General features: G+C 40.6%; 1 protein-coding gene across 5 annotated transcripts in view; it reads right to left on the reverse strand.

The window, feature by feature from the left end:
• The window catches only part of GRIN2A (glutamate ionotropic receptor NMDA type subunit 2A), a 176,850-nt gene extending 152,491 nt beyond the window's left edge, over positions 1-24,359 (reverse strand). For 4 of the 5 annotated variants that reach the window (XM_054080878.1, XM_054080876.1, XM_054080877.1 and 1 more), the window contains exons 1-3: positions 24,117-24,359; positions 23,143-23,365; positions 21,361-21,783 (exon numbers count right to left, since the gene is read on the reverse strand). In XM_054080878.1, coding sequence (XP_053936853.1) covers positions 21,361-21,765 — 405 coding nt within the window. In that variant the 5' untranslated portion in view covers positions 21,766-21,783; positions 23,143-23,365; positions 24,117-24,359. Of the gene's footprint in view, positions 1-21,360; positions 22,840-23,142; positions 23,366-24,116 lie in introns of those variants that run through there. The other variant, XM_054080875.1, reaches the window with a different exon arrangement.
• Positions 24,360-24,591: the final 232 nt, after the last annotated feature.

Consider the following 24,591-nt stretch of genomic DNA (forward strand, 5'->3'; position numbering starts at 1 on the left):
AGACGGCTTAGAGGAGTTATTCCATACACCACAGACATCTGCTCCAAAATGGGTTGCTGGAATAAATTTTATTTTTAAAAGAGTTGAAATTCCTAAGAAATAGGAACCAGAAAAAAGCTACAACCAGAAGTTTTACTTTCCTGATGCTTGCCCGTCTTCCCTCTACTCACCATTAAGTAACATGCTTAAAGCCATCTATTTAATAATCTCTGTCAGTGATCTAAAGGATGTAAGAGCTGTTTTACAAATATCTATCTTCAAGCCATCAGTTAAATATTCCACAATCTATGGGTAACTGCCTGGAATGAAACAGCGTGCCGTATTCTGGATTTGGGACCCTGAAGCTTTAACCAATTATTTACGTAGTCATGAAGATCAGCTTGAATTTTGCATGTGCTGCAGAAGATCTGCACCCCAGAGAGCTGTCATTGAAGACTCCTGGGAGCAAGGAGCAAGAGGGTAAAAATCCAGTGTTGTGACAGTCCATTGCAGGAGATGAAGAGGAAATAATGAAGTAGGATTCCTTGCCCAAATAACTTCCTCAGAAGCAGTCTTATGCTGTGACTGGGAGGTAGAGCACAAACATGGCTGAGGACAAACAAAAATACTGGAGTCAGAGATAAAGGTGGCATCTAACTGCAAGGAAATAATATCTGAATTTTCACCACTTTGAAGTGCCTTGGCAGTGGAATCTAGTGAAGTGCAGAGCCCTGAGGCTCTCCGGATTGCAGGGGAAATAAAAACTTATAATGCTGCAACAAGAAATGCAAAAGAAGTATTTTAAGGAAAGTCACTCTAACAAGAAAAGGAGAAAGATATCCCATGTTTTCCTGCCTTCTTCTATACATCCTATCTGAAGAGCTATCTCCCATGCATAAAATAGGAGGAGGATGGTCACACATGCTGTATTTTATAATTGTCATTTTTTTGTGACAGATTTCAAATAATCAAGCAATGGAAGTCACTAGACTTCAAGACACCCATCCCAAGTATAAAGCAGTAGCTTGTGCACAGCTGTGCCCTGAAGGCACATTCCCAGTAGACCAGCCCTGGCTGTGCTCTCTGTTAAAAGATGGCAATCACTCTGAAGGAACTGTCACCACTAATGTCGCTGTAATGTGCATTTATGACATGTCACCAGTTTGAATTGCCAGAAATGAAAGCTAATGAAAGCACATTTCATTGCGTGTACAGAACACTTTATTATAAAACTTTTGAAACAAAATAACCACTGGCCAGTTTTCATTTTGTCCCTAGTCATGACTATCCAAGGCAGCATTCAAGTACCTGTCATTTTACATATCATTTTAATGCTTGTCACATTCTCCACAATGAGCTATGGACATGCAAATGACAAATGTCAAGGGCTTCTACTTTTCCCAACTTATACAAAGCATGTGAATCAACATGCTACCACGCATATGCAAAGGCAAAGCCAAATAAAATTTATTGTTTCCAATCACTCTCTAACACTTATTTTTAATAATCATTCCAGAAGTCCTTCCAAAGATTTAGCCATGTCTCAGCTCCTGCCCTTGACACATACCTTGTTACAAACTGTGAACAATAAAATATCTGAGGGTTTGCCCCATCTCAGAGACCGTACACATTGTCTAACCTTCAAGTGTGTTCAGTCTTGCTTGTCAATATTTAACCTATAAATCCAAAGATGTTGGGTAGCACAGTTATACATCACCCGTGCTAGCTGGCAAGGGCTTGAAACTTGCTGTCCAGGAGCTACCAAGGCAGGGTAGTAGGATCTCACTCTCTATTTATACATTGAGTGACAGTCAAACCAAGAGGGAATCCTTTTCACTAAACCTAATTGTTTTTCTGAAGTGCTGCCAGACACCTCCATTACACCCCTGATGTGCCAGGGGGGGAATTATAGCTTTTACTTGCAGTTTCCTGCAAATAGCTCAGTAGTGCATGCCAAGACGGGGATCCTGACATTATTCACAATTTGAAGGAGGCAAGCTATCAGTTATCTTCACACAGCACTGTTCCTCTTTCTTTTATTGAAAAGTGATTCCATATTCCAAGAGAAGCACAGCTAATTATAACTACCACTTCAAGGGTATTCCAGACAAGAACAATCTTTTGTGAAGCCCTAAATAACCAATAACAAGCATGCAAACAGGAGGAATCAGTTGGGATCCCTGTTTAGAGCTTATTTGCTAAGTAGTTGTTGATCGCTTTTTTATGTCGAGGCAGTCCACTTTCACTTCTTCTGATATGACACAGAGGAAAACACCCTTCAAATGGGAAGTACTGCTTGTGCTGTAATCATTTTCATACATTGTGCAGCTATCTTATATAACGGATTTCATAGCACGAACTATATAAAACACCTCTCTTGGTAATTATAACACCTATTCATGTGATAAGCAGAAAATGCATTTATGCATATGACAATGCCAGTGGTTTTCTCCCTCTATAACAGTACCTCACATACCCATTTGTTTCCCTCACAATCAAATATTTCCCCATAGTTTCACCGATGTTACAATTTTAACTTTGATTTGATATGTGGAGCTCAGTAATTATCTCTAACAACAACAGCATGTTTAAGGGGAAAGTATAACACAGACAAAACGTGGCAACAACGTACCTATTTCTCCACTTTAAAACATTGAATTCAACAGCAAGCTACTTACAGGACTTATTTTGCACACTGACACATTGCAAAAATTATCAGTTTTCCTATTTTCTACAGACACACTACGTTCAGAGACGGGACACAAACCGTCTCTCCTTGAGAGAGACAACCACCGCACAAACAGCTCTGCTCGCTTTCTAATTTATACTCAACCACTATTGCATCAGCCAACTTCAGTTTGTTAAGCCGTCTTTTAAGGCTGTTTTCTTTCCTTCAGATTCCAAACCACGGTGATCCTTCCTCATTCTGTGTTTTGCCCAGCCGTTCTCCTGTGCTGTGCTTACCCTTCTCAAAAGTAAAGAGCAGAAAGAGATGCAGCGATATAATGCAACACCTTGTTGTTGCGGTACTGTATTGGAGATCAATATAGTACTAATATGTGAAGTTTCCTGATTCATTCTAGCTGGTATCACACATGAATTTATGAACTCGTCCTAAATAATTGAGTAAGTTATTAGTATTATGCAAGAATAACAGTAACTCTAGATCAGGAATTGGTGCTTCAACACTAACGTATTACAAATACCCTAAAATTGCCCATGACCAGAGACTACTAGGAATACGCTAAGAGTGTGGTTCAACTGTCCAAGCCTGAAATAATGAAGTAAAAATTGCTGCTATTTCCAAACCACAGATGAAGTTTTAGATAGCAGATTTACCATCCTTTGGACAAGGTACCAGCCTGAACTTCAGAGTTCTTGATACCTACATGAGCAGAGGACCCTGACACACATACCCTTCTCTAAAAGTTATGCCTGCAACATTTCCAACTCCTCCGCCTTCACAGAAATAACTCTTCATTAGCAGAACCACTTTCTGAGCAAATTTATTACTTACCAGGACTAATCACCTCTTAGAAAAAAGCAACAGAAAATAAATACATCAATAGAAGACATCACAGAGGGCAACTCGTGTATCAGTTGTTCATATGTGAGCAACTATTATTTACACACTAGAGTATCTGTCTTTGTATTGCAGTAAAGTCCTTCAAGGATTAAGAGTTTCACTGCATGTCTATTCAGGCACTTTGGTACTTTTAAACTTAAATGCTTAACTCTGGGAACAGTCAAGTTTGAAAATCGGGATCTGACTTTGAGTGCATGCTTTACTTTGACTAAAATTAGGAACTATGAATTCATGGGCTTTTTCCCAAAAGTGCCATCAAACAAGAGAGATGAGACTGTTCGTTTGCTGCCTTGTTAGGTGTTTCTTACCGGTTTGCTCTCTTTACAGCACGTTGATCTTCACTTTGGAAAAAAGCATGTGGTGAATACTACAAATTTTCTGTTCAAAATAGCACACAAAGCACAGCCGCCATTCCAAGGCAATTCCAACAAAACCGAGGCAGAAGGCCAGCTCTCACTTTTAGCAGAGACAGACCACAGGCAACTCCGCTGCGGCCCTGAGGGCTTCTGTGTGCCAGTCAGACTAGATCAGATGCAGCAAAGGAGCGAAGGAATGTAAAAGACAACTTAAAATCAAAATACCTTTCCAAAGCTTCCCGTGTATCTGCAGCAGCAGTAGGTCTAGAACACAGAGACAGTGGCAGCATAAGGGAGGAAGAGGGGAATCGAGGCACAACTGAGAGGAAGAACAAAAAGCTGAAAGCAGATGATGCTCATTTCAAAATCAAAACCTAAACCTCAATTGATTAAGGAATGTAGGGGAGAAAAAATAACCTCCAAAATGGTGAAGGCATTCCAAACAGCACATTTATAAGAATCAGAGGAACTGTAACATGGCACAAATAATTAGTACCACGCCATCAGAACTACACCTATAAGGAAAATCACATGGGGGGGCTCAAGTTCATGAAGCAGGTGCTACTGTAGGGAGGCAGAACTATAACAAAAATGGCCCAAGCAGAAAGAAACCAGCTGTCCTGGCGAGTAAGGGGATGAAGCCTTGGGTGCTCAAAGAAACTGGCTTTGTTCGTGCACAAGGAGGCAGGTCCAGGAGTTTTGACTGCGATAGTAACACACCTTTGTTTCACGACTCTGCACATGCTCTCTTCTGTTAGGTAAATCAGCGAAAACAGAAAGGCTAAGTGATATTGGGTTTGCCAACTCACAGATTAAGCCATGGACTTTAAAAAGAAATCCAGGAACTTGCACCTGGACAAGGAATTCACAAAACCACACTAGCTTTTTTTCAGTACTTCATACTGCTTTATTTAATGACACAAATAGAAACAAACAGAGCACACATCTACTTCCTTTTCAGAGTGAGATATATCCTTCTTTTTACCTCACTCCCGCTGCAAGAAAGCAAAGGTCATCACACAACAAAACACTCACTAAAACCAAGGATGCTGCCCTGACCTTTTTCTTCTCTCCCAGAAGCACAGCTAGGAGTGCCTTGAAGTCTCTGCAGCACTTTTTTTTCTTTACACCTACACACTGGCCTTTTCTTTCCACATGGCCACATATTTTCATTAATAAGCACTTTAACACAAAAATAATTGGCTTCTCCAGGACCTTAAAAAAAAAAAATCAAACAGCTGAAAGAAGTAAACAGATTTTGATAATTCCAGTATTAATGAAGTTTGGAAGAAGTGTGAATTACTTCAGGGAAGAAACAGGCCTGGTTACTTTGAAACAATTTTATCTGATTACTGTTCAGCATTTTTTGGTGAAAGAGTGTTTATAAACAGTGATACCCATGTGTTGCAGACCATATGTAGCATTCATTAGTATATCACTTTAACCTTGCTCTCCAGCCACAGTAAATTATCAGTAAAGACTTTGCCCATTTTATTAGAGTATTTTAGCAAGAATATTCCATTCCTGCAAGGACACCATTTCACTTCTTTAAACACAGCCACACAGAATAGCAAACAGTGCAGCATAACTAATGGCTTTACAGTCTCCCTTTGCTAATGTTCTGCTGCATATGTATATCACATCCTGCACGTGGAGAAGGAACTCTCGGGTACTGAGAATACATCCTTACCCAGCTAGAACCTGCACAAAACTCATGGACTCTGAAACGCATTATCTTCTATAGCCTTTTTTTTAAGAGCTATTTGATAATAAGATCAAGATCTCGGTGACAGTAACACTTATTTCCAATTATCCAACAAAGCCAGATATTTGCCAATAGGTCTGGCTCTCATTCTATTGGCTCACCGAGTCTTTGAAGTTCTTACTCACAGCTTAAGTCAGCCACAGATAGAAGTGGCAACACCTGCATTACTGCTGCCTCCAGGTCGACGGCTTTGCTCCCTTCAGGCTGGTGGAAGCAACACACACATCTGCAAGGAGCACATCCTAGAACAATCTGTCCTACCCATCATGTTCAGGTTTCCATCTGAAGGGAAACAATCTCAGGAGTGAAGTAACACCAACAAAGCATAGCCTGACAAGGGACTGGGACCAAGGCCCTGAAATGACAAAGCGCCAGCAAAATGCTCATCTGTACACCTACCTATTTTTTTTTTATATCCTTCCCCAGATATGACAAAACAGTTCAACATCTCTTCACAGACACCATTTCATCAGCTTTCCTCCTTCACTAAAACAAAACCGTTGTACTTGCACAGCAATTTCTATTTCCTTGACCTGGTTACTTACAATAATCACATTATCATTACTTCCCTATATCTACTACACACATACTAGTGCATGGCACATGAAACATACCCTGTGTGTCATGGCACTCATTAGAAACCCTTTCTCCAGAGCACAAAAGAACTAATGGACTTTGCTCTATGAGCCAAACATTTGCATGAGAGTCAGCATATTCAGAAAGTCAATTCTCAGCACCAAAAGCAGTCGGTTGGTTGGTCTAGAACTCCTCATTATTTGAAGAGACAGAGATACTACCAGAGACTTGAACCTGAAAACCCTTATTTGAGCATTAAGAGATCTCAAATCTTTCTTTCTGGTATTTGGAGATCATAGAATTAAGATCCTCAGAAGAAATTAGCACAATAGCTGGTCATTTCCTGCGCAGTGGAATGAAATTGTCTCCAACAGCAACACTAACAGAAAAAATTACCGGAACACCCTACTAGCTTCTGGCCCACAAAAGTTCGTTGCATGCAACCAGCTCTTCACAAGATGTTACGATTTGGTCTTACCAAACTTAATGCCGTTTCTGGGTTACCTCTTTATTTTTGTCTAAAATATTTATTTTTACAATGGCTCAAAGCTGATTATTGTTTTAATACTGCAAACAGTAAAATTAATTTAGAATATGGTAAACTATATATTGTGGTCCTGGAAAAAGGCAAAGTGTGGTTGGTTGGGGATTTTTTTAACTGCAATACAATGTGATCCAGTGAATTAAACACACTGTCTTTTAGCTGTACTTTTATTCTCAGAAAATTTCCAGTCATGGTTAACAGACATAACTAATATTCAAAAACTGGAATAAACAGCCACAATAAGCAGCACAGAGATTTTAATCCTATCGACCCGGTCATGGAAAGAACTGCTAAAATCTGGGTTAATCCTTCCAATCCTTAGTCAGAAATGAAAGTCTGTGCAATCGAAATAGTATGCCAGAATTAGATTTTCTTGTGGTAAGGATTAGATTAAACAAAAAAATAAGATCTGAAATAGCTGGAGTTAAAATCAAAGTGGTGCATTTCTACTGACAGATATTACAATCCAGAAGAGTTATTGTACTGAGACCAAACTCTCATCTCTTCTCTCCACAGGAAATTAATTTGGGACAAATCCCACACAATTTTCAGATAGGAGTATTGTCCAAAAAAAAAAAAAGGCAACCAAAGTCAGCATTTCTCCAAAACGATAACAACAACCGCTGGACTGAAATGCCGTGAATAAGGACAGCCTCCATTTAGGAAGACAACAGAAAAGGACAGCTACTTCTATTGTAATTTTATGAAGCAGATTCTCACAAACACCCCAGCGGTAATTTGAACTACTTTCTATTTGTTACTGTACTCAAAAACACGACATACCCATTACATATAAAATATTTATTTCATATCTATATATCTGTATTGGGCAGGGGATTGCTTTTATTTTTAGCAAGCTGAGAGATTACACATGTCAACATAGAAAATTTTAAAAATGAAGAAGGGAAGAAGGGAAGATACCACTCTCCCAAGAGCCGTTTCACTTGAAACTTCATCATATCACTAAAGCCTGCACAAATCAGGCTGGATTAAACCTAAAGCATAACAAATGGTCCGCTGCAAGTTTTCGGACTCATCTATAGACAATTCATGTCAAGCTTGAAGTTTATGGTTGTTTTCTTGATGAAGTCACATATGAGATCGCCTCAAGACACAGAAGACTAGTGTTGCCCTTGAGCCCCCAGTGCCACAATCGAGTACTTGCGCGACACATCACTGTGCTGCGACTGTCAAAAGCAAAGCGGCAGTAAAACTTCCAGTTACATACATTTAAGGTCTACAGTAACAGAATAATAGAGGCAACTATTAAGTTGCAGCCTCCATGCCAAGAAAGCCAGAGGTTTCAAGCTATTGCATAAGCATATTTCTGTAATCTTTGTTGCTCCAAAGCTGGAAGCGTTTTCTCATTTTCTCAGGTAAAGCCCTTTGAAGTTACTTTGGGAACTGGCTCTCTGCAGATGGAAAAACAAATGATTAAACCAGCTCAATAGGGAGGCAGAGTTATTGTACATACTTGATTTAAAAGAAGCTAAGGGAGGGAGAATATTTTTTTTTTAATACAACACTAGAATGGTTGTCAAAAAGGAAAATATACCACCATCTGAGCTGAATCAGAAAAGCTGTTTTAATAACAGAGTTTTTAACTGGGTCAAAACATGCAAATGAAATGTTAAAATGACCCACTAAGACAAAAAAACTAATTTCCAAGATGAAGTTAAAATAAAATATCAGGTTTACTTACCTTCAGTAAAACTAGGTAGCATGTCAATATGGTAATTCACCAGCAGTCCAATGAGTCATTTGAAAGAGCGCACCCCAAACACCATGACAGCCCTTGAAGTACCGCATCACTCCTTTAACCACAGATTGCCCTCCTCAGCAGAATATACTTTAAGTCTAATGTCTGTGCCTGCATCCTTATGCTTTTACATAAAGCACATCCTAAGCACCTTATTAGAAAGGCAAAAACTCCTCCATCTTCTCTTTACACCACAGCATTCAAATCTTCAGGAAGAGCATTTAAGTAGGCATTAAAGGACTAAATATTTAAAGTATTTGCTTACTTTGCACTTGCTCCTAGCGCTTTACTTCACAATGAAATCAATCACACCACAAGCCAGGATCCCACAAGCAGGATTTTTGCTTTCAGTGTGAGACCCTTCCATGACCTGGATGCTGTAATCCCACATCTTACCTTTTCTTAGAAGCAAACTTCTCCTCAGCATTTAGAAATGCCTTTTCTGTCCTAGAGAATTGTTTTCCACAGAAGCTATTTAAAACTAAGGTTTTCCATGCCTATAATGTACTTATCAGACAGTTAAAAAAAAAAACCAAAAACAAATTACAAAGCAATAGAGGGTGGGAAATGAGCAAAGTTCATTCTTTCTTTGGCTTAAGTTTTCACTGCTTTCAGGTAGTGTCCACTGCAGCTTAACAAATCAATAGGACTTATATTGGAATAAGGACTACTGAGCTGGATCATTACATTTTTTTATTGGATGAAATAACTTGCAATTTTAAGATCTCTCCTTATGCGAGATGACTGTTGACTTGAGATTTGTGATTCCTCTTTTTCACAGTATAAGGCAAACACACTTAAACAGAAAAAGACCGGTAAGGCTTTCAATGACCATTAAAGGCTCACGTGCTGCAGGCAGTAGCTGGTTCCCATACATTCATTTAAATTTTGATTCAGTGATTATGTGATGTGTTTTTACGAGAAATTGGGAATGTGAAAATATTTGTATCTAGTGAGAAGCTACTAAGCAACTGTCAAGGATATTTTAGATGTGAAGAAAGATTTTTATTCCTTTTTTACCTGTCCTAAGTCAGCTATTTAGTGTCATCTAATTTATTCACTGGCCATTGGAAATATTCCAGTAATTCTTATGCCATAAAATGTAGATGGATAGTAAAGAACACCAACAGGAAAGTGAAAGAGATTGTAGCCAGGAGTCTGTATCCTGGAACAAGTCAGAAAAGGAAAGCAAGTGACTTTGAAATTGTTAAGACTGGAAAAGTGACAGGTTGAGTATATCTGGAACCAGCTATAAAGATCCTTCATGGACTTTAGCCATCCTGAGGTGGCGGAAATAACGTAAACTCATACATTTCCTTCCACAAGTGAGTTTACCCTACGAGCAGCCAGAACTATACTTATCTGACAAGGACAGTCTCCTCTGAAGACACTGCTCGCTTTCAACTTCCTGATACAACCAGTCATTTGGACAATGTCAGCACTTATGGAATTCATGATCCATAACTTTGTTCTGTGCCCATAGCTACAATTTCAGTTTTAAATGCCAGTAAACATAAGTCTCAATGGTATTTTAAAGCAACAGCAAAACACATTCATATACAGGGGAGACGGCAGAATCAGCAAGCCACCTAACACTGTGGACAGCAATTATTTTCATCTGTTTTAACTGTCCGTCTGTCCTGTCCCCAAGTACTCTGAAGCCCCTAATGGAAGATCTGAAATTCAGATTAATTGAATTGAAAATCAACTATGAAAGGTAGTGGTAAATATGTTTTCAAATGCCAGACGCTAAAAATTCAAGGTAATGGGCAACCCTGCAAAGCAGCAGAACAATGTGCTACAAATTAATACAAATCAGAGAATTCTTTAAAAAAAATCTTTCCCTTCTTTGTTTACATAGGACATCAGTGCTGGACACAGTAGCGAGCCAAGTGCACAGTAAAATAAAGGAAGAGACATGTATATAGGAAAGCCTATAGACTGACTCTGTCCCAGAGGTTATACTAAAGAAAAATATTAAAGCGGTAAGGAAATTTTAAATGACAATAAAAGAGAAACATGTAGACTTCAATTTCCAGATACATCACTACAGCCCAGACTCCCTACATCGCACCCAGAAAAGCAAATGTCCCCCTATGTAAGTATGGAAAGCAGGTCAATGAATGCAGAAGGAACCACTTAGGACAGGAGAATTGTCTAAAATCCCAAGGCCAGGAATCCTGAAGAAATATGGAGATGGAAACAGTTCAGCGTATTGAACACTTTCGGTTTTCTCATACTTCTCTCTTTGCAAGCAGATCACTTCCACCAGCAATTTCTATTGCGGGTTTGTTACCACCTCAAGTGTCCACCGACATTACCCTAGTTCACTTGGTTTGGTTTCCCATCTTTTCTCTACTTTCTGCTTATTAAATACAAGCATGGTCAGCTTAAAGTCGTAACAATTTTTACTTTCTTCTTGGGACTCCAGAGACTTTTTATTTGCCCCAATTAATCTTATTTTAGCACAGCTATCATCTATGCTGGCTCTACACTGAAAGAATCCAGTATTCCTAACATTAAGGAATATATAATTTCAAGCTGAGAGGTATATTCTCTCCTAGCTTAACGTGCTTCTGCTAGAAGTGAACTAAGGTAATAATTGAGGGGGAAAAAAAATCCAAGACACCCTATCTCTAACACTGGGGGAACAGCCAAGGTATGAAGTAGAATAGCCAATAGATGGGATGCAGATGAAGGCAATTTAACAGGGTGTTTAGAATCAGCTGCTGGTGGAAAGAGTTTTGCATACAGAACCGACTAGATAAGAAAAACTGAGTCTAAAAGCAAGCAAAGGAAGGAAACATTTCTTTAAAATTTCTGTACCAGTTTGCTTTTACATCATTAAGTGAAAGAGCTTAATGTTTGCACACCAAGCACTGGAAACATCCACAACATTTTTTGCTATAAACCAGGTTCCTCAACAGGAAATTTCACTCTTTTTGCAGATAACAGTAGTTAAAAAAGCAGACGGAGAAAGGAGAGAGGAGGGGTGGCAAGCAGATAAAAACAAAACAGAGGACAGGGTTAGCTTACTTACTACAAAGATAATGTTATTATTGAAAAGAAATGAGACCACCCTAAATGAAACTTCACTATTAGAGAATATAGACACTTCCTAGAGTTTTCGCATCTGTTTTCTTATGATGAATCCACAAGCCTTATCTCATCAATTAGGTACTTCATACAGCTCTGATGCCTCTGCCAACACAATCCACCCAGAACTCTTGATTAGCCTCACACACAAAAAAAAATAACATGTAATTTGTCTGGTAATTACATGTTTCTGTATCTCCTAAAAGCAACTCATTATAGAAATGTCATGCACTTAGAACAGATTATCTTAATTTTATTTTCTGTTTATCAAATTATAACTGTCATTTCTAATTGTATTGTAAATTGTGTTTAGCTGGAAGGTGGCTATAAAATCCCTGCTCTTTCCTCTTTCATAGTGGTTCCACCATACAGAGCATGTTTCTACTAGACACAAAATCAATGCAGTGAAAACCAAGCAGTCCTATTGTTAATTCTAGTCACACGAAGAGGCAAGATGGACAGCACAAACAGCCAAAACTTTATATCAACAAAATTACCAGCAGAAGTCTTAAACCAAAAGTTAGGACATAAAAAAAACAAACACCGTCAAGAAAAGGAAGCAAAAAGAAAATATAAGCATCCTCCCATCCAGTAATCCCTTGGATGAAAAATGTTTATTGAAATATTTTGCTCCAAGGTGCACAAAATGCAGGCTATAAATAGTTACACTGAATGCAGTCCATGGAGCAAGACCGGCAGTGTTCTCAGTCATGCTGCAGCAGGGAACTTGTGACAAGGAAACAGTCCAGCCTATCTTCAGTAGAAGCCTAAAAGGAAATTACTTTCCTAAATCAATGATGGAGATAGAAAGCCTAAAACACTAACTGAAGAGTCATCTGGTAATGAAGCACCTCTCCAAGAGAGCTTACTCAAAACCTAGGTTAAGGGATGCATAATTTTAAAGTTGAAAGTGTATGGTCTTGATCTGAAAAAATCCACCCTATCCAGGCAAGTCAAACATGGGTGAAAGTGATCCTGCTTGGGAAATGATACTACTGTCAGACAATTCACCATACCAAACCACTGTCAATTGTAGGATCTATCTTGAGCAGTAAGTAAATCAATGTACTTGAAGCGAAATATTAAAAGCATCAAGATGACAAACTTGTATTGTCTAACCTCTTCCTCTCCACCATCAGCAAGAGAACCTGGAAGAAAGCAGGGAGAAGAACATACATGTAGTGCGGAAAACAGACCTAGTTCTCTCAGACCTAATCAGGCTTGAATACGAAACAAAAGATGACTTTGCAAAGCAACAGAGGTCACGTTGGAACCGTATGCAGAATATCAGTGTTTTAATCAGATCTCATCCACAACCCTCCAGTGTGCTTCTTTGGGTATTACAGCTAATTGCTTTGAATTTGCCCTTGTCCAAATACAGGTTAATCTTGCTAAGCATTCTCTGTTCTATAAATTCATAGTCAAATAGAGATGTTTAATTGTTGCCCATGCTCTTAAAAGTTTAGGAGTAGTTTAAGATCCCAGATTTCCTAGGTCAGTTTTAGTTCAGCCTCTCTAGTTTTGAGGAGGTGAGGGGAATAGGAATGGAATACACAAACTGCCTAGATAGATACATTTATGAATGATTTCTTTACTTTGTAGGTGAAGCTTAAAGAGTAAAAATTTAAACAGAAAGTCACAAATTTGGACTAGAAAGTGTTACTTTTTCAAGAAGTTTAGATCATTCACAAAGGCTGATCAGGGAACCCTGTGTACTACTCAGCCCACCCCAGTAGGCAGCAATGGATCCTCATGCCTAAGTCCCAGAAGGCACAGAACATTGTCCAGAGAAATTTTCTTCTTCCTTAAATAAAAGCTAACTTGTACATCTACCTCCTTCCAAACCCTCAGTGTTCTTGATCAGTTAAGCTTCATGTGTGTGGGAAGTACAGGGGTAATCGTTATTGGGAAAGGCGAGACATTTGTATACAGCAAACTTATTGCTGCTGGACGCCTAGTAACCTCCATCTACAACTTACAATATAACATTTCATGAAACAAGCTAGTGTTCCAACTGGTTGTTCAGCTTTTACATTACATTTCTTCTATACACATGAATTTCTCATGCAATATTCCCCTTTCTAACTAACCTTTTTCCAGTTATGGCTTCACACAAAGCCTGTGAATCTCAGCTTGCCCCCACCCAATATATCAAGTCTCAGGACAGAGGAAGATAGATCACCTTGGGCCTTCTAGCGCAGCTTCTTTGAGTGCAAATATTCAAAAAAATAAATGTTTGCCAGCTGCTACACATTTATATAACAGCACAAAAATTTTTCCTAGAAACAACAGGGAGACCCAAGCATAATCCACTGTGGGGCTATGAGACCCCAGCTAGGTCTCCATCCTGAGAAGTTAAGAGGTACCCATGGCTGGAGAGTGAACACGCAGCGTAACCAGAGCTCTGGACTGAGAGATCAAACTATGTCTACTTTTACAGCTGTGCACTTAGCTTATGTACCTCAATTGCAAGCACAGGGTTTTTGTCCTAAGGACATTAAGTCTAAATCTAATATAAATAGCCAATGATACTGCTGCAGGTTTATTTATTTATTTCAGTCAAATACAGAAGAAAATATCTCAAGGATTTAAACAAACAATACAGTGACAGATGGTGTGGAGACAATCCAGGCTGGGCTCCCTCAGTAAAATCCACACAACTTATAGCTCCAGGAAAGAGGGAAGGCAGAGAAGGAAGAGGAAGGGGGAGGAGGGAAGAGGGGGAATAAAAAAAAGAGTACATGCAAAGCTGGCCCATAAATTCTTAACAAATAAAACCAGTTGTGGACTGCAAAGTTTCTCAGTTTATCTATACAGAGCTTTTTGCACCATCACTGATATGGGCAGATCTACCCCAGGGACCTCCCAAGCAGGTCCAACAAAATTACAAAAATCATTTAAATTAAATTGTTAGTTCAAATAAAACATACTATTAAACTGCCTATTCAAATTATCTGAGCATCCTCTCAAAAATAATTGATAGATGAAACATGAGAAATGTGTTTGACACTATACCAAGGCTGCTCTGTTCTGTCACTGCATAATTTTATTAGGATGACTATTTTCAGGCATATTCTCTGGATATATTCTGATTGCCAGAAATGCCTTACATGCTTTATAGTAGTCTATCATTATTTTGTAGCTTAAAAGGAATAATTTTGGATTTTATATTTGAGAATATCCTGAGGAAAGAAATTCCAAAGATGCCACCAAGAACGTCTGCAAGGAGAAAATTATGCTGAAGGTCTAGTGTCTACTTTTACAGCTTGGGAGTCTGCCGTTACAATTACCTATAAGGCAGGCAATAGTTCAGAGATATCGCATGGGAGATCTACAACAGTGACTTACTAGGAGTTTTAAAATGTTGCTCAAAACAAATACACTTATGTATCGTATTTATTTTCAAAAAGTGTAAGAACAGACAGTTTAAAGATAAAGAAAATGGTACTTTGAGGTGAAAATATATTGTTCTTACTGCAAATGACTACATCCAACATTCTTCTCTTCTACATAGGAGTGGTTTATAGGATCCCACCCTGGGCTGAGCTGCAATTGTGTCAACTCAAGCAAACAGAAAAAACAGGAACTAACGCACACCTGAGCTACATCAAAAAAATCAATTGAACTCTAGATTCCCATTTCCTACAATCTGATTATTAGCTACAGAAACTTCCAATCTCTTCAAGACTATCTCCCTTGTACTTCGGAAAACTAAATCAAATATTCCTCCCTTCAACTCCGAGAGTGCCAATTCAAGTCTACTCTTGTGGCATTCCAGAAAATAGCCCTATGCTTTCCATTGCTGAATTAAGAGGGAAACGTCTGTGTGGATAAGCAAGTGAGGAATAATAATCATCTCAGAAACAGCTACGAAAATCCTTTAGAAAATGAGAGAGCACGAAAGCAAGGGTCACATCAATATAATGCTCCCTTGAGTCCTGAGGCCCAGTCAAAGCAGTGACTACTGCAGCTCTCGCTGTCAAAGCTGTACCATCATTGCTGTAAGTAAAAGAGCAGTAATATAAACCAGCATGGTGTATCACAACCACCTCACACTTCCAGAGCACTGACTCCTGTTGAAAAGCAGGAGATAATGTATGCACTCACTTCTTCCACCTCACTAAGACTGATTTCAAGCATTTTTTTAACCATTTAGTAAAAGTGGCTACGGGGGGTCTGCGTAAAGGCTACAACTGCAGATTACAAACCTCGCTGTAAAAGTCTTTATAGATGTGCAACACAACTATTTTTTAAAAATACATATAGATTGACTTTCATGGATATGGCCGAGTACAATCAGATATGCAAGAGGAGGTCAATGCTACATTTTGTTGCAGTTGAAAATAAAAATTAGAATATCTGAAAGTTACGCCTCCCGTAGCATCATTAGTACAGCCAGAAGGAAAGAAAGTCAAATTCAGCTGCTCTTTAAGAGGCAGAAGCTGGAGGTATTGGATGTAATGGAACAGTGCAAGCTACTACATCCAGACTGGAAACACCAGTTACATGAACACTGGTATTTTTGCACTAAAGCATTTATTAAACTACAATTTAATCTTGCAGTCCGTTGCAATACCAACCAACGCCAAACTTAATATCACGCTCAGGATTACAGTACTGGCACACATGCCGATATCAGTTATCAGTAGGGGAAGGGATGAAAAGTTACAAAAATTCAACTTAAGGTTTTTTAAGAATTTCTGTAAAAATACAGGACTGTTTTTATGAGCCAACTAGAAAAGCTGGATAGAAACCTACATAATACATACGGAAGAAATGCAAATTGATGAGAACACTCCATGATTTATGGTCTCCAGAAAAGATGTTACAATAAAAAAACACACACAAACACTCCCCATTCATCATGACAATTTTTAAAGCATAAGAATTTATGTTCACCCGTGCATGCTTTTGAATTCTTTTTTATACAATCACTGCACTACAAAGATACACAGCGAGGAAATTGTAAGATGTGTAGGAAAACCTTAAAAGCAGCATACAGCCATATACAAGTAAGGGAGTAAAATCTCATCACCAGAGCCAGGAATCTGGGTGCACTCTAATCTTAGCTGTAAGGCTGGGCTTAGAGGTCTGGTTTGCGCAAGTGAAGTATGGTTTTCCTATCTCAGGAATGAGGGAAAAAAAAAGGAGAAGTTCCAGCTATGTCTACAATGAGCTGAAGATGACAGGTAAGGCAAACACCTGCAAGTCTGAAAAATACCCACCAAAAGAATGAACAAGATTTAAAAATACAGTTTCGCTCAGTGGTTGTTAGCAGTTAAGAGGTCTTAATAGACATCCCAGCAGCACTACAGGAGACAGGGCCTGGCAGAGGAGTTGAACATGAGTCAGCAGTGCACCCTTCTGGTGACAAAGCCTAACCAGGCTGCATCAGCAAGAGGACAGCCAGCTGCTTGGGAGGAGGGATTGTTCCACTCTGGTACTCACGAGGCCACATCTGCAGTCCTCCGTCCAGTTTTGGGTTGCTCATACAAGATATCAATATACCCGAGTGAGTGCAAAGGGCTGGAGTGCAGGAGGTGCAACAAAAGGCTGAGGGAACTCTTTTTCCCAGAAAAGGGCCAGGCAACAACAGGTATAATTGCAGCCTACAACTTCAGAAACAGAGCAGCAAAAGAACAAGAGCCTATGGTGACAGTACAGAGGGAAATTCTAATGAGATATAACAAAAATATTGTCACAGTGAGAAAGGTTAAGTACTGGAACAGATTGCCCAGAGAGGCTATAGTATCTTCATCCATGGAGATACTCAGTACTTGACTGGATGATCGTATCTGACTTTGATGTTAGCTCATCATTCAGCTAGGGCTGGGCAAGACCGCCTCCGGGGATCGCTTCTAGCCTCAATCATTCTCTGGTTCTAGATTTACTATTTTGGAGGAGGATAGAGGTGAAAAAGGAAAGCAAGCGGTGGTGGTAGATGCAAAAGGGATTCTGTACTAAACAATTAAAAGTGTTCATTGCCAATATTATCAGCAGAAAGAAAAACAAAGAATGATAATTTAACCATATAGAGTACTTTTTAAAAAAAAAAAAAAAAACAACAAAGATTTATTTTGCAAAGCATTTCCAGAGCTGTTTTAAGAAGCATTGCTATGCAATAGCCCTTCCAGGAAACTGTTCTCACCTTTAATGCTGTTGGCTATGCATTACAGCTGTCAGTACGTACATGGCAAGGAGATGCTTCAAGTTATACCTTTCAGAAAGATTTCTAATGAGGTTAGAAAGACTGACTTTTGCAATATGCAAAAGCAGTATGGTTTGAAGACACTAACTGTTCATGCATGTATTCACAATATAAAATGTAGGGGCCTTTTCCCCACTTGTGAAGGAAACAAATCTTTTATCGTCATCACAGAACTAATCATGAGGTTCTGTTTTAGAAAAGTATTACAAGTACTATCATTATAATGTTAGCATGTGGTGAAACAAATGTAACTAAGTTTAAAACCAAATGCTCAAGTCAGGAAACAGTTCCTAAGGAATGTTTGGTTCAAGATCTCTCAAATGTCAACAGATACAAGATGAATAAACAGCCAGTCTGTTTTCAACATCCTCCAAGGGATGGTGACGCACAGCAGGTTGGCACAGATGCCCCAGAAACAACTGTCATCTCATTTCGGTAGACTATTCCACATCTGAAAATGTTTTGAGTCTGTAGCAGAATTGGGGACCAAAACCAAGGAGCAGCTCATTGGCAGGAGAGTTCCTGCCAACAGCAGGTGATAAAAATCAGCTGAAGGCAGAGCACATGGCACTATCCAGAGGGTACCTGTGCCGCACGGTTGGGATCAGGTAGGTACCACACATCCTTCAGTGCCACATTGGTAGGGTTTTGACAACAGATGCCAGGTGTTGGCTTCACATGCCTGTCAATTTTCGTAGTCTATATCAAACAACATATCTCCTCAGCTGCTGCAGGCAAACTTTAACCAAACTGAAGCAGCATACAGCCAGCTGGGCCAACGGAGGCGGCAGTCTAAACTATGCACCGTTAACAGCACATGTTCGCACAAGGACTCAGCACTTCAAAAGCTGCATGTCCTGCAATAATCACTGTATACTCAAATATGGGCATATATCATGTTTAGAAACCTAGAACAACTTTTTCTTCTTAAAAGAGATATCTCTTCATGCAAGATTCTCATTGACATAGTATTTAATAGCTGTAGAGAATGTGTTAAGATCTTCTGAATCATGCCAGTGAAGTCTTTAGCAGTATGGGATATTACAGATTACTTCACTTTTGCACATTGAGCTTAGTTCACATTGAGAACAATTAAGCATCACATAACACCCACCTGGCACAGAATTCACTGAATGTTGTGCCTGCTTTGTGTCAACCATGCTTGGTATACTACAAACAAGCAGGTACCACACGTGCACATGCATATTTGAAGCCAGAGTCATATAAAACACACTACTATGCAATAAGGACATCCACTGAATAGCCTTGAAGTGCTAGAGAACTACACCCACAAGCACGAGCAGGACCAAGCATCTTTTTTTGCATATCCCACCATCTCAATGCATGAGATAAACCAGAAGACTTTAAACATTGATCAGTTTTACCATCTATCCAACAGCCATGTGTTTCAGCTAAAATTCTGATGCTGACTTGGAAAACAGATTTTACGTTTACAGTTCTCCCCCAGACTTCACCTCCTCTGCGTTTATGACAGCACTGTGAATTTCACCTTCAACTCCCAGGATTTCATTCCTAAATGAGTGGTTAATTGAGTGACACATGCAAGTCTCAGTACTCTGATGTTCCAAACCCAGCTGCAAGACAACGCACATTGAAAAATTCAAGTTTAAAATTAAAGGAATTTTAGTTACATAAACAGTTCCTTCAGCCAAGTCAAGCTACTGAAGGCAGCGCTGTTGGATTTGTATGTCTTAACATACAAAAGAACAATTTTGATTTCCCAAGTGGAAATCTTGGAAATCAAGTTTCAGCACAAAAATGTTTTGTTAGCAAACAGTGATGATCCCTAAAATCAAAGGCAGTGATATAATAATGACAACATTAGCATACAAGGAAGACAGTATTAACTTACTGAGACAAGAAAAATACAATCTATTTCATTTTCTAGAGGCTCCTACATAAAAGTAAAAAAAAAGATCTGTGCCAGTAACACCCTGCGTATTCTACCGAGCATGAAGTTAATTCCGTAAGGATTTCTGCCAGTGTTTCATCACTCAGCACTGGCTGGGATCTTCAAATGTTCTTATACTGCCATATAAAGTTAAGCAAAATATGTATCAAACAAAATTCCTAAATACACAAAGCCAGTTTTATAAAGATGGATAAATCTGTGGAGTAATTTAAAATGTGAAATAACTGCCTTTAACTTGGTCACTGCAATTATATTTAGTAGCACTAACCATGATGATCTTTCCATATAAATCAAGACGTCAAAGCCATTGTTACAGAATCTCTGCTATAATTCAGCACTTATTGTCTTCCTCTTACACAAGAGAAGTTTTAAAGGAATGCCATTCTAAATACCAAGGGAGACAGTTCTCTTATCCCAGTCTTTCCCAGAGGCAAAAGTTTCAAAAGTTCAAGGCTGATTTCTCAATCTTAACTAATCAGTGCAGCTGTCATGCTTCTTTTTCCCCCTCAAGTTATGAGACAACATATCTGGGCACTTCATTTTTAGATGGATTCAGAGAGCTCTTTACTATCCAAGTGCTATTCAGAAGTCACTTATTAGGAGTAATAATATTTCATGAATAAGAAATCATAAAGCATACAAATATCAGGAAATAAATTACAGTTAATACTGAAAAGCCTTGTATGATGGAAAATTTGCCACACGAGCTCCCTCTTTGGCTACCCTCTTTTACACTGTGGTGGGAGTCCCTCACAGACTCCCTGGCCAAGCAGCAGCGCATGCTAAGCACCTGTTTCAGAGACAGCAGCGATCACTTCACAACAGCAATGCTGCTCTGCCAGAAGGGAGCATTTAAAACCTGTCACAATGTCAAGGAAGATGAGCTGGATTCATGAGTCACTTTTTTCATTCCACAATCTCACAATAGATTACATAAACAGATGTTTTCCACAAAACTATTTGTCATTATCTCTTCAGTTCAGACAACCCCACTGTAGATTTTCATGAACTAATTTAATAAATATAGTAAATATAAGACCTGGTTCAAGTTTGCAAGACTACTTAATTTACAGACTGTAGTGGATTACAGTGCTGCAGCTTAAAATGATTGTCCTATTATTACTATTGTCCTCAAATACATTCAGGTCTACTTATGTTTCTTATGAGCGCCAAAGAATATCTGCTTATAATTTTACATCTTATCCTTAAAATCATTTTATGGACCTACTATTTTGAGGTTGTTTTTACAGCCAACGTATCACATTTGCTAGTAAAATTCCTAAACTGACCAGAAATCAGTGTGCTGGAGAGTAAAATTTCCTTAGGACTGCTTTGACAATGGATGGAAAGCTGAGTTTCAGGAATGAACTCTAAAATACTTCAGAATATTTGATAAGTGATCAACAAGGACACTGCTCTACTTATTGTTTTCTTTTTTAAAGTTCAGAAAAACAATAGGAAGCATTCTTTGTGAACCGCTTGCAGCGATAATCCATGATAGAGACCAACATAGTAAAGTATATTAAACAAGTAAAAGCTTTTAAATACGTTTTCCTACCTTATCGGCCATTATCATGGAGGCTCCACCATGAATTCCAAGAATGGGAATAGAAGTCTGAGAGGAAATAAAATCCAAAATCTGAGCTACTGCCTCCTGATCAGTATCATCTCCAAAAACCACTCCGTGGATCTTGGTGCCTGACATCAAGTCACAAACATGTGTTATGATGCTCTTAGGGTCAGTCTGGTTCACAAGAAGGGTCACTACATTGACATCAACAGTCAAGTCTGCTGACATTTTCCTGGTCCAGAGAGCTCTGATATCTCTCTCCGTGATAGACTTGGTCCTTCCCAGAATCACTGCAATGTTCAGGATGGGATAACTTTTCTCCGCTCCATAAGCAAGATCCAAAGGCGTCAGAAGAGCTTGGAGTACGAGGAGAGCACAGCCAATTTTCTTCATCTTTGCCAGCTTTACTCCCTGTAAAAGTGATTACATTGTATGAGAAAAACTGAAAGGAAAAAATACATATTGTATATCTCCAGTGAAGGTTTTCAACAGAAAGCATCTGGACACAATGCAAGCTTTAGCAGCTTTTTATAATGCATTCTTCACCTAAGTTTCAGTTCAAGCATCTTATATCCCCACAAAAATTTGGCTTGCCAATGACAGCATCACAACCGGTCTCCAGAAGCAAGACAAAAAAAAGTAGCACAAGTTCAGAGAAAAGACCCATTAAAATTCTTCCCAGATCGCCAACAAAATTAAAATGACATCACTTTAAGGCATTATCTTTCTGCTTAACCTTGCCGTCCTACAACAGGTAAAACACAGAAGTCTATTTTCCTTTGTCCTCAATGTCGATTTAAAATTTAGTTACAGCCTAAGAGGAAGAGGTGCTTTAGCTCAGAATGAGAGAAGCATCCAGAGATAAGCTGGAAACCCCAGCCCATAGCCTCCATACATCTCACAGCATCCCAGAACCATCCTGGTTTATTTCTGAAGATCTCTCCTAGACAGCTGCTGCTCAAGCAGTTTACTGCATTTCTGGAAGAGATTCAGAAGTGCAATATCCCGTCTTGATTCCTTTGCCTCCTCTTAGGCAGCATTCGCTCGAGCATCTCAGAACTGCTGATCAGACACAAAGTTGTCACTGGTGTTGAAGGGGAGGGTGTTCCATAAAGGAGCATCATCGCACTGGTTTACTTCACATCTTCAGTGAACCTCTGTAGGGGGCTGGATATAATCAGAGTAGGATGGGTAGGAGAAATGAGCCATAGAAGGGAATCAAACTGTCTGAAGGAGGGAGAAGAGGGAGAGCGGGTCTGACTCTGCAAGACCTCCCTCTGCCTCTGTGCCTCGGGGAATTTTCGCCCCCACAGCTGGCGCCCCGCTAGCTGCAAGAAGGGAGTCCCTGCACCTCTCAAAGCTAGGCTCGTTGAAAAGCATCACGCAGGAGGTACCCGCAGGGCTGTCCGATCCGGGGTGTCATTTTTCACATCTCCCCCTCTCATCCTATTAGCCCTATCTCCATCATCAATCCGAACGCTGCCGAAACACGCTCCGAGACAAGGCGAAACACACACGGGCTTGCTGTATCACCACCCCCTTTCGGGGCAGACAAGGAGATCACAGAATCACCAGGTTGGAAAAGATCTCTTGGATCATCGAGTCCAACCATTCCTATCTGCCACTTGCGAGTCCATTTAACGGCAAATCAGCGCTCCGGTTTCCTTTAGAACCCAAGCAATGATCATCATTCCAGCCAACCCCCCCCGCCCCAGCCCCGCTGCGCACCCAGCGCGGCGCCACGGCGCCCCCTGGCGGCCCCGCACCTACCGAGCGGCTCAGGACACGGAGCGGTGGCGGCAGCCGGTGCAGCGGGAGCCGGTGGAGCTGGTGCAGGGCATGCCGCGGCCGCGGGCATGTCTTGCCCCTCGGTGCCCGGGCTCAGGGGCGGCCTCCAAGCCGCTAGCCGCACGCGTGATCCCCGCCGCAGCCTGCGAGCAACTTGGCATCCCGGGAGGGCGGCTAGGCGGAGAGGGAGACGGGGAAAGGGGGGCTGGAGACGGGACGGGACAAGGAGAGGGAGGGCGAGGAAAAGCCGTTAGTCAGGTTGCAGATTTGACGGAGGAAAGAAACATCTCTATATTTCAATCTCACGTGGGATGCGAGCAGAAATAAGTGACTGCGCTCTAAAGTTTTTCCCTCCCCTTCACTTAGAAATAAACGGAAGCTCTGCCCGTGAGCCGCAGCCCTCCGGGAAGTGTCCCCGTCCTACCCCGGCCAGGAAAACCCCGGGCTCCCAACTGCCCCCCCCGCTGCCCGGAGGGATGCTCGAGCTCTAAGGGAAGGTGCATCCAGCCTGGAAAGAGCAGCTAGAAGCAAACTAATTCGCATGACCAAGGGCAGGAGTTTTCTTGACGGGTTCAAAACGGGCACCATCTGGAAAACAGCTGAATCGGTGCGGGATAAAGCTCTTTTTTTAGCTTGTAATGAACAGATTCCTTCTCAATTTAGCATAAACAAGCTCAGGGAGACACACACACTAGCAAATCCCTCCAAGAAAAGCTGGGACTACTTTGATTTTGCAGTCAGTATTTCCAGTACATATGGCATGAAGATACTCCACGCAACCCCAGCTAAATGTAGGACGCCGGCGCGCCAGGGAAAGGCGACCGGCATTCCCTGATGGTCCTCGGTACCGGCTGGGAACTAAGAGCCAGGCAGAAGCCTGCTGCCATCCCTGCCTCCCAGCCCACCCCCAACTCCTCGGCTCGGATTCTTGGCTCGCCCAGAACGGCGGTACTTACTGCATTCTCCCTCCACATAGTTCCAGCTTTAAGATCCTCCAAGTCATTTCAGTAGATTCCTTTGCAAACGGCGAAGTAGAAAATAGGTCCCTTAATGCTTGGCTTTCATCCCGCAACTTCTTCTCACAGCAGCAGATACGAGCCCAGCAGTTCTTTATCCCTTGAAATCCCGCACCATCAAGTTTTAGCAGAGCCATTGCAACTGAGATTTGCTCTTTACTTTTGGCCGGAGGCATTTAAGCGTCTTCATCTTTTTTTTTCCCCCCCTCCCTTCCTCCCTCCCCCCTCCTCCTTTTGTTGTTGTTGTTGTTGTTTAAAGGGCAATCGCGATCTTGCTGCAGCGGCTCGCCAGGACGGCAGGCTCGGAGCCCCCGCGCTCCTCGCAGCTCCTCGGAAGCGGCGGGGAATGGCAGGGCCGCTGCCCGAAGGTGCGGGATCCACCCGCGGGATCCACCCGGCGCCGCCCCCGCTCCGC

Source organism: Cuculus canorus, chromosome 15 (assembly GCF_017976375.1).
Source record: "Cuculus canorus isolate bCucCan1 chromosome 15, bCucCan1.pri, whole genome shotgun sequence".
In the NCBI taxonomy this organism is placed as follows: domain Eukaryota; kingdom Metazoa; phylum Chordata; class Aves; order Cuculiformes; family Cuculidae; genus Cuculus; species Cuculus canorus.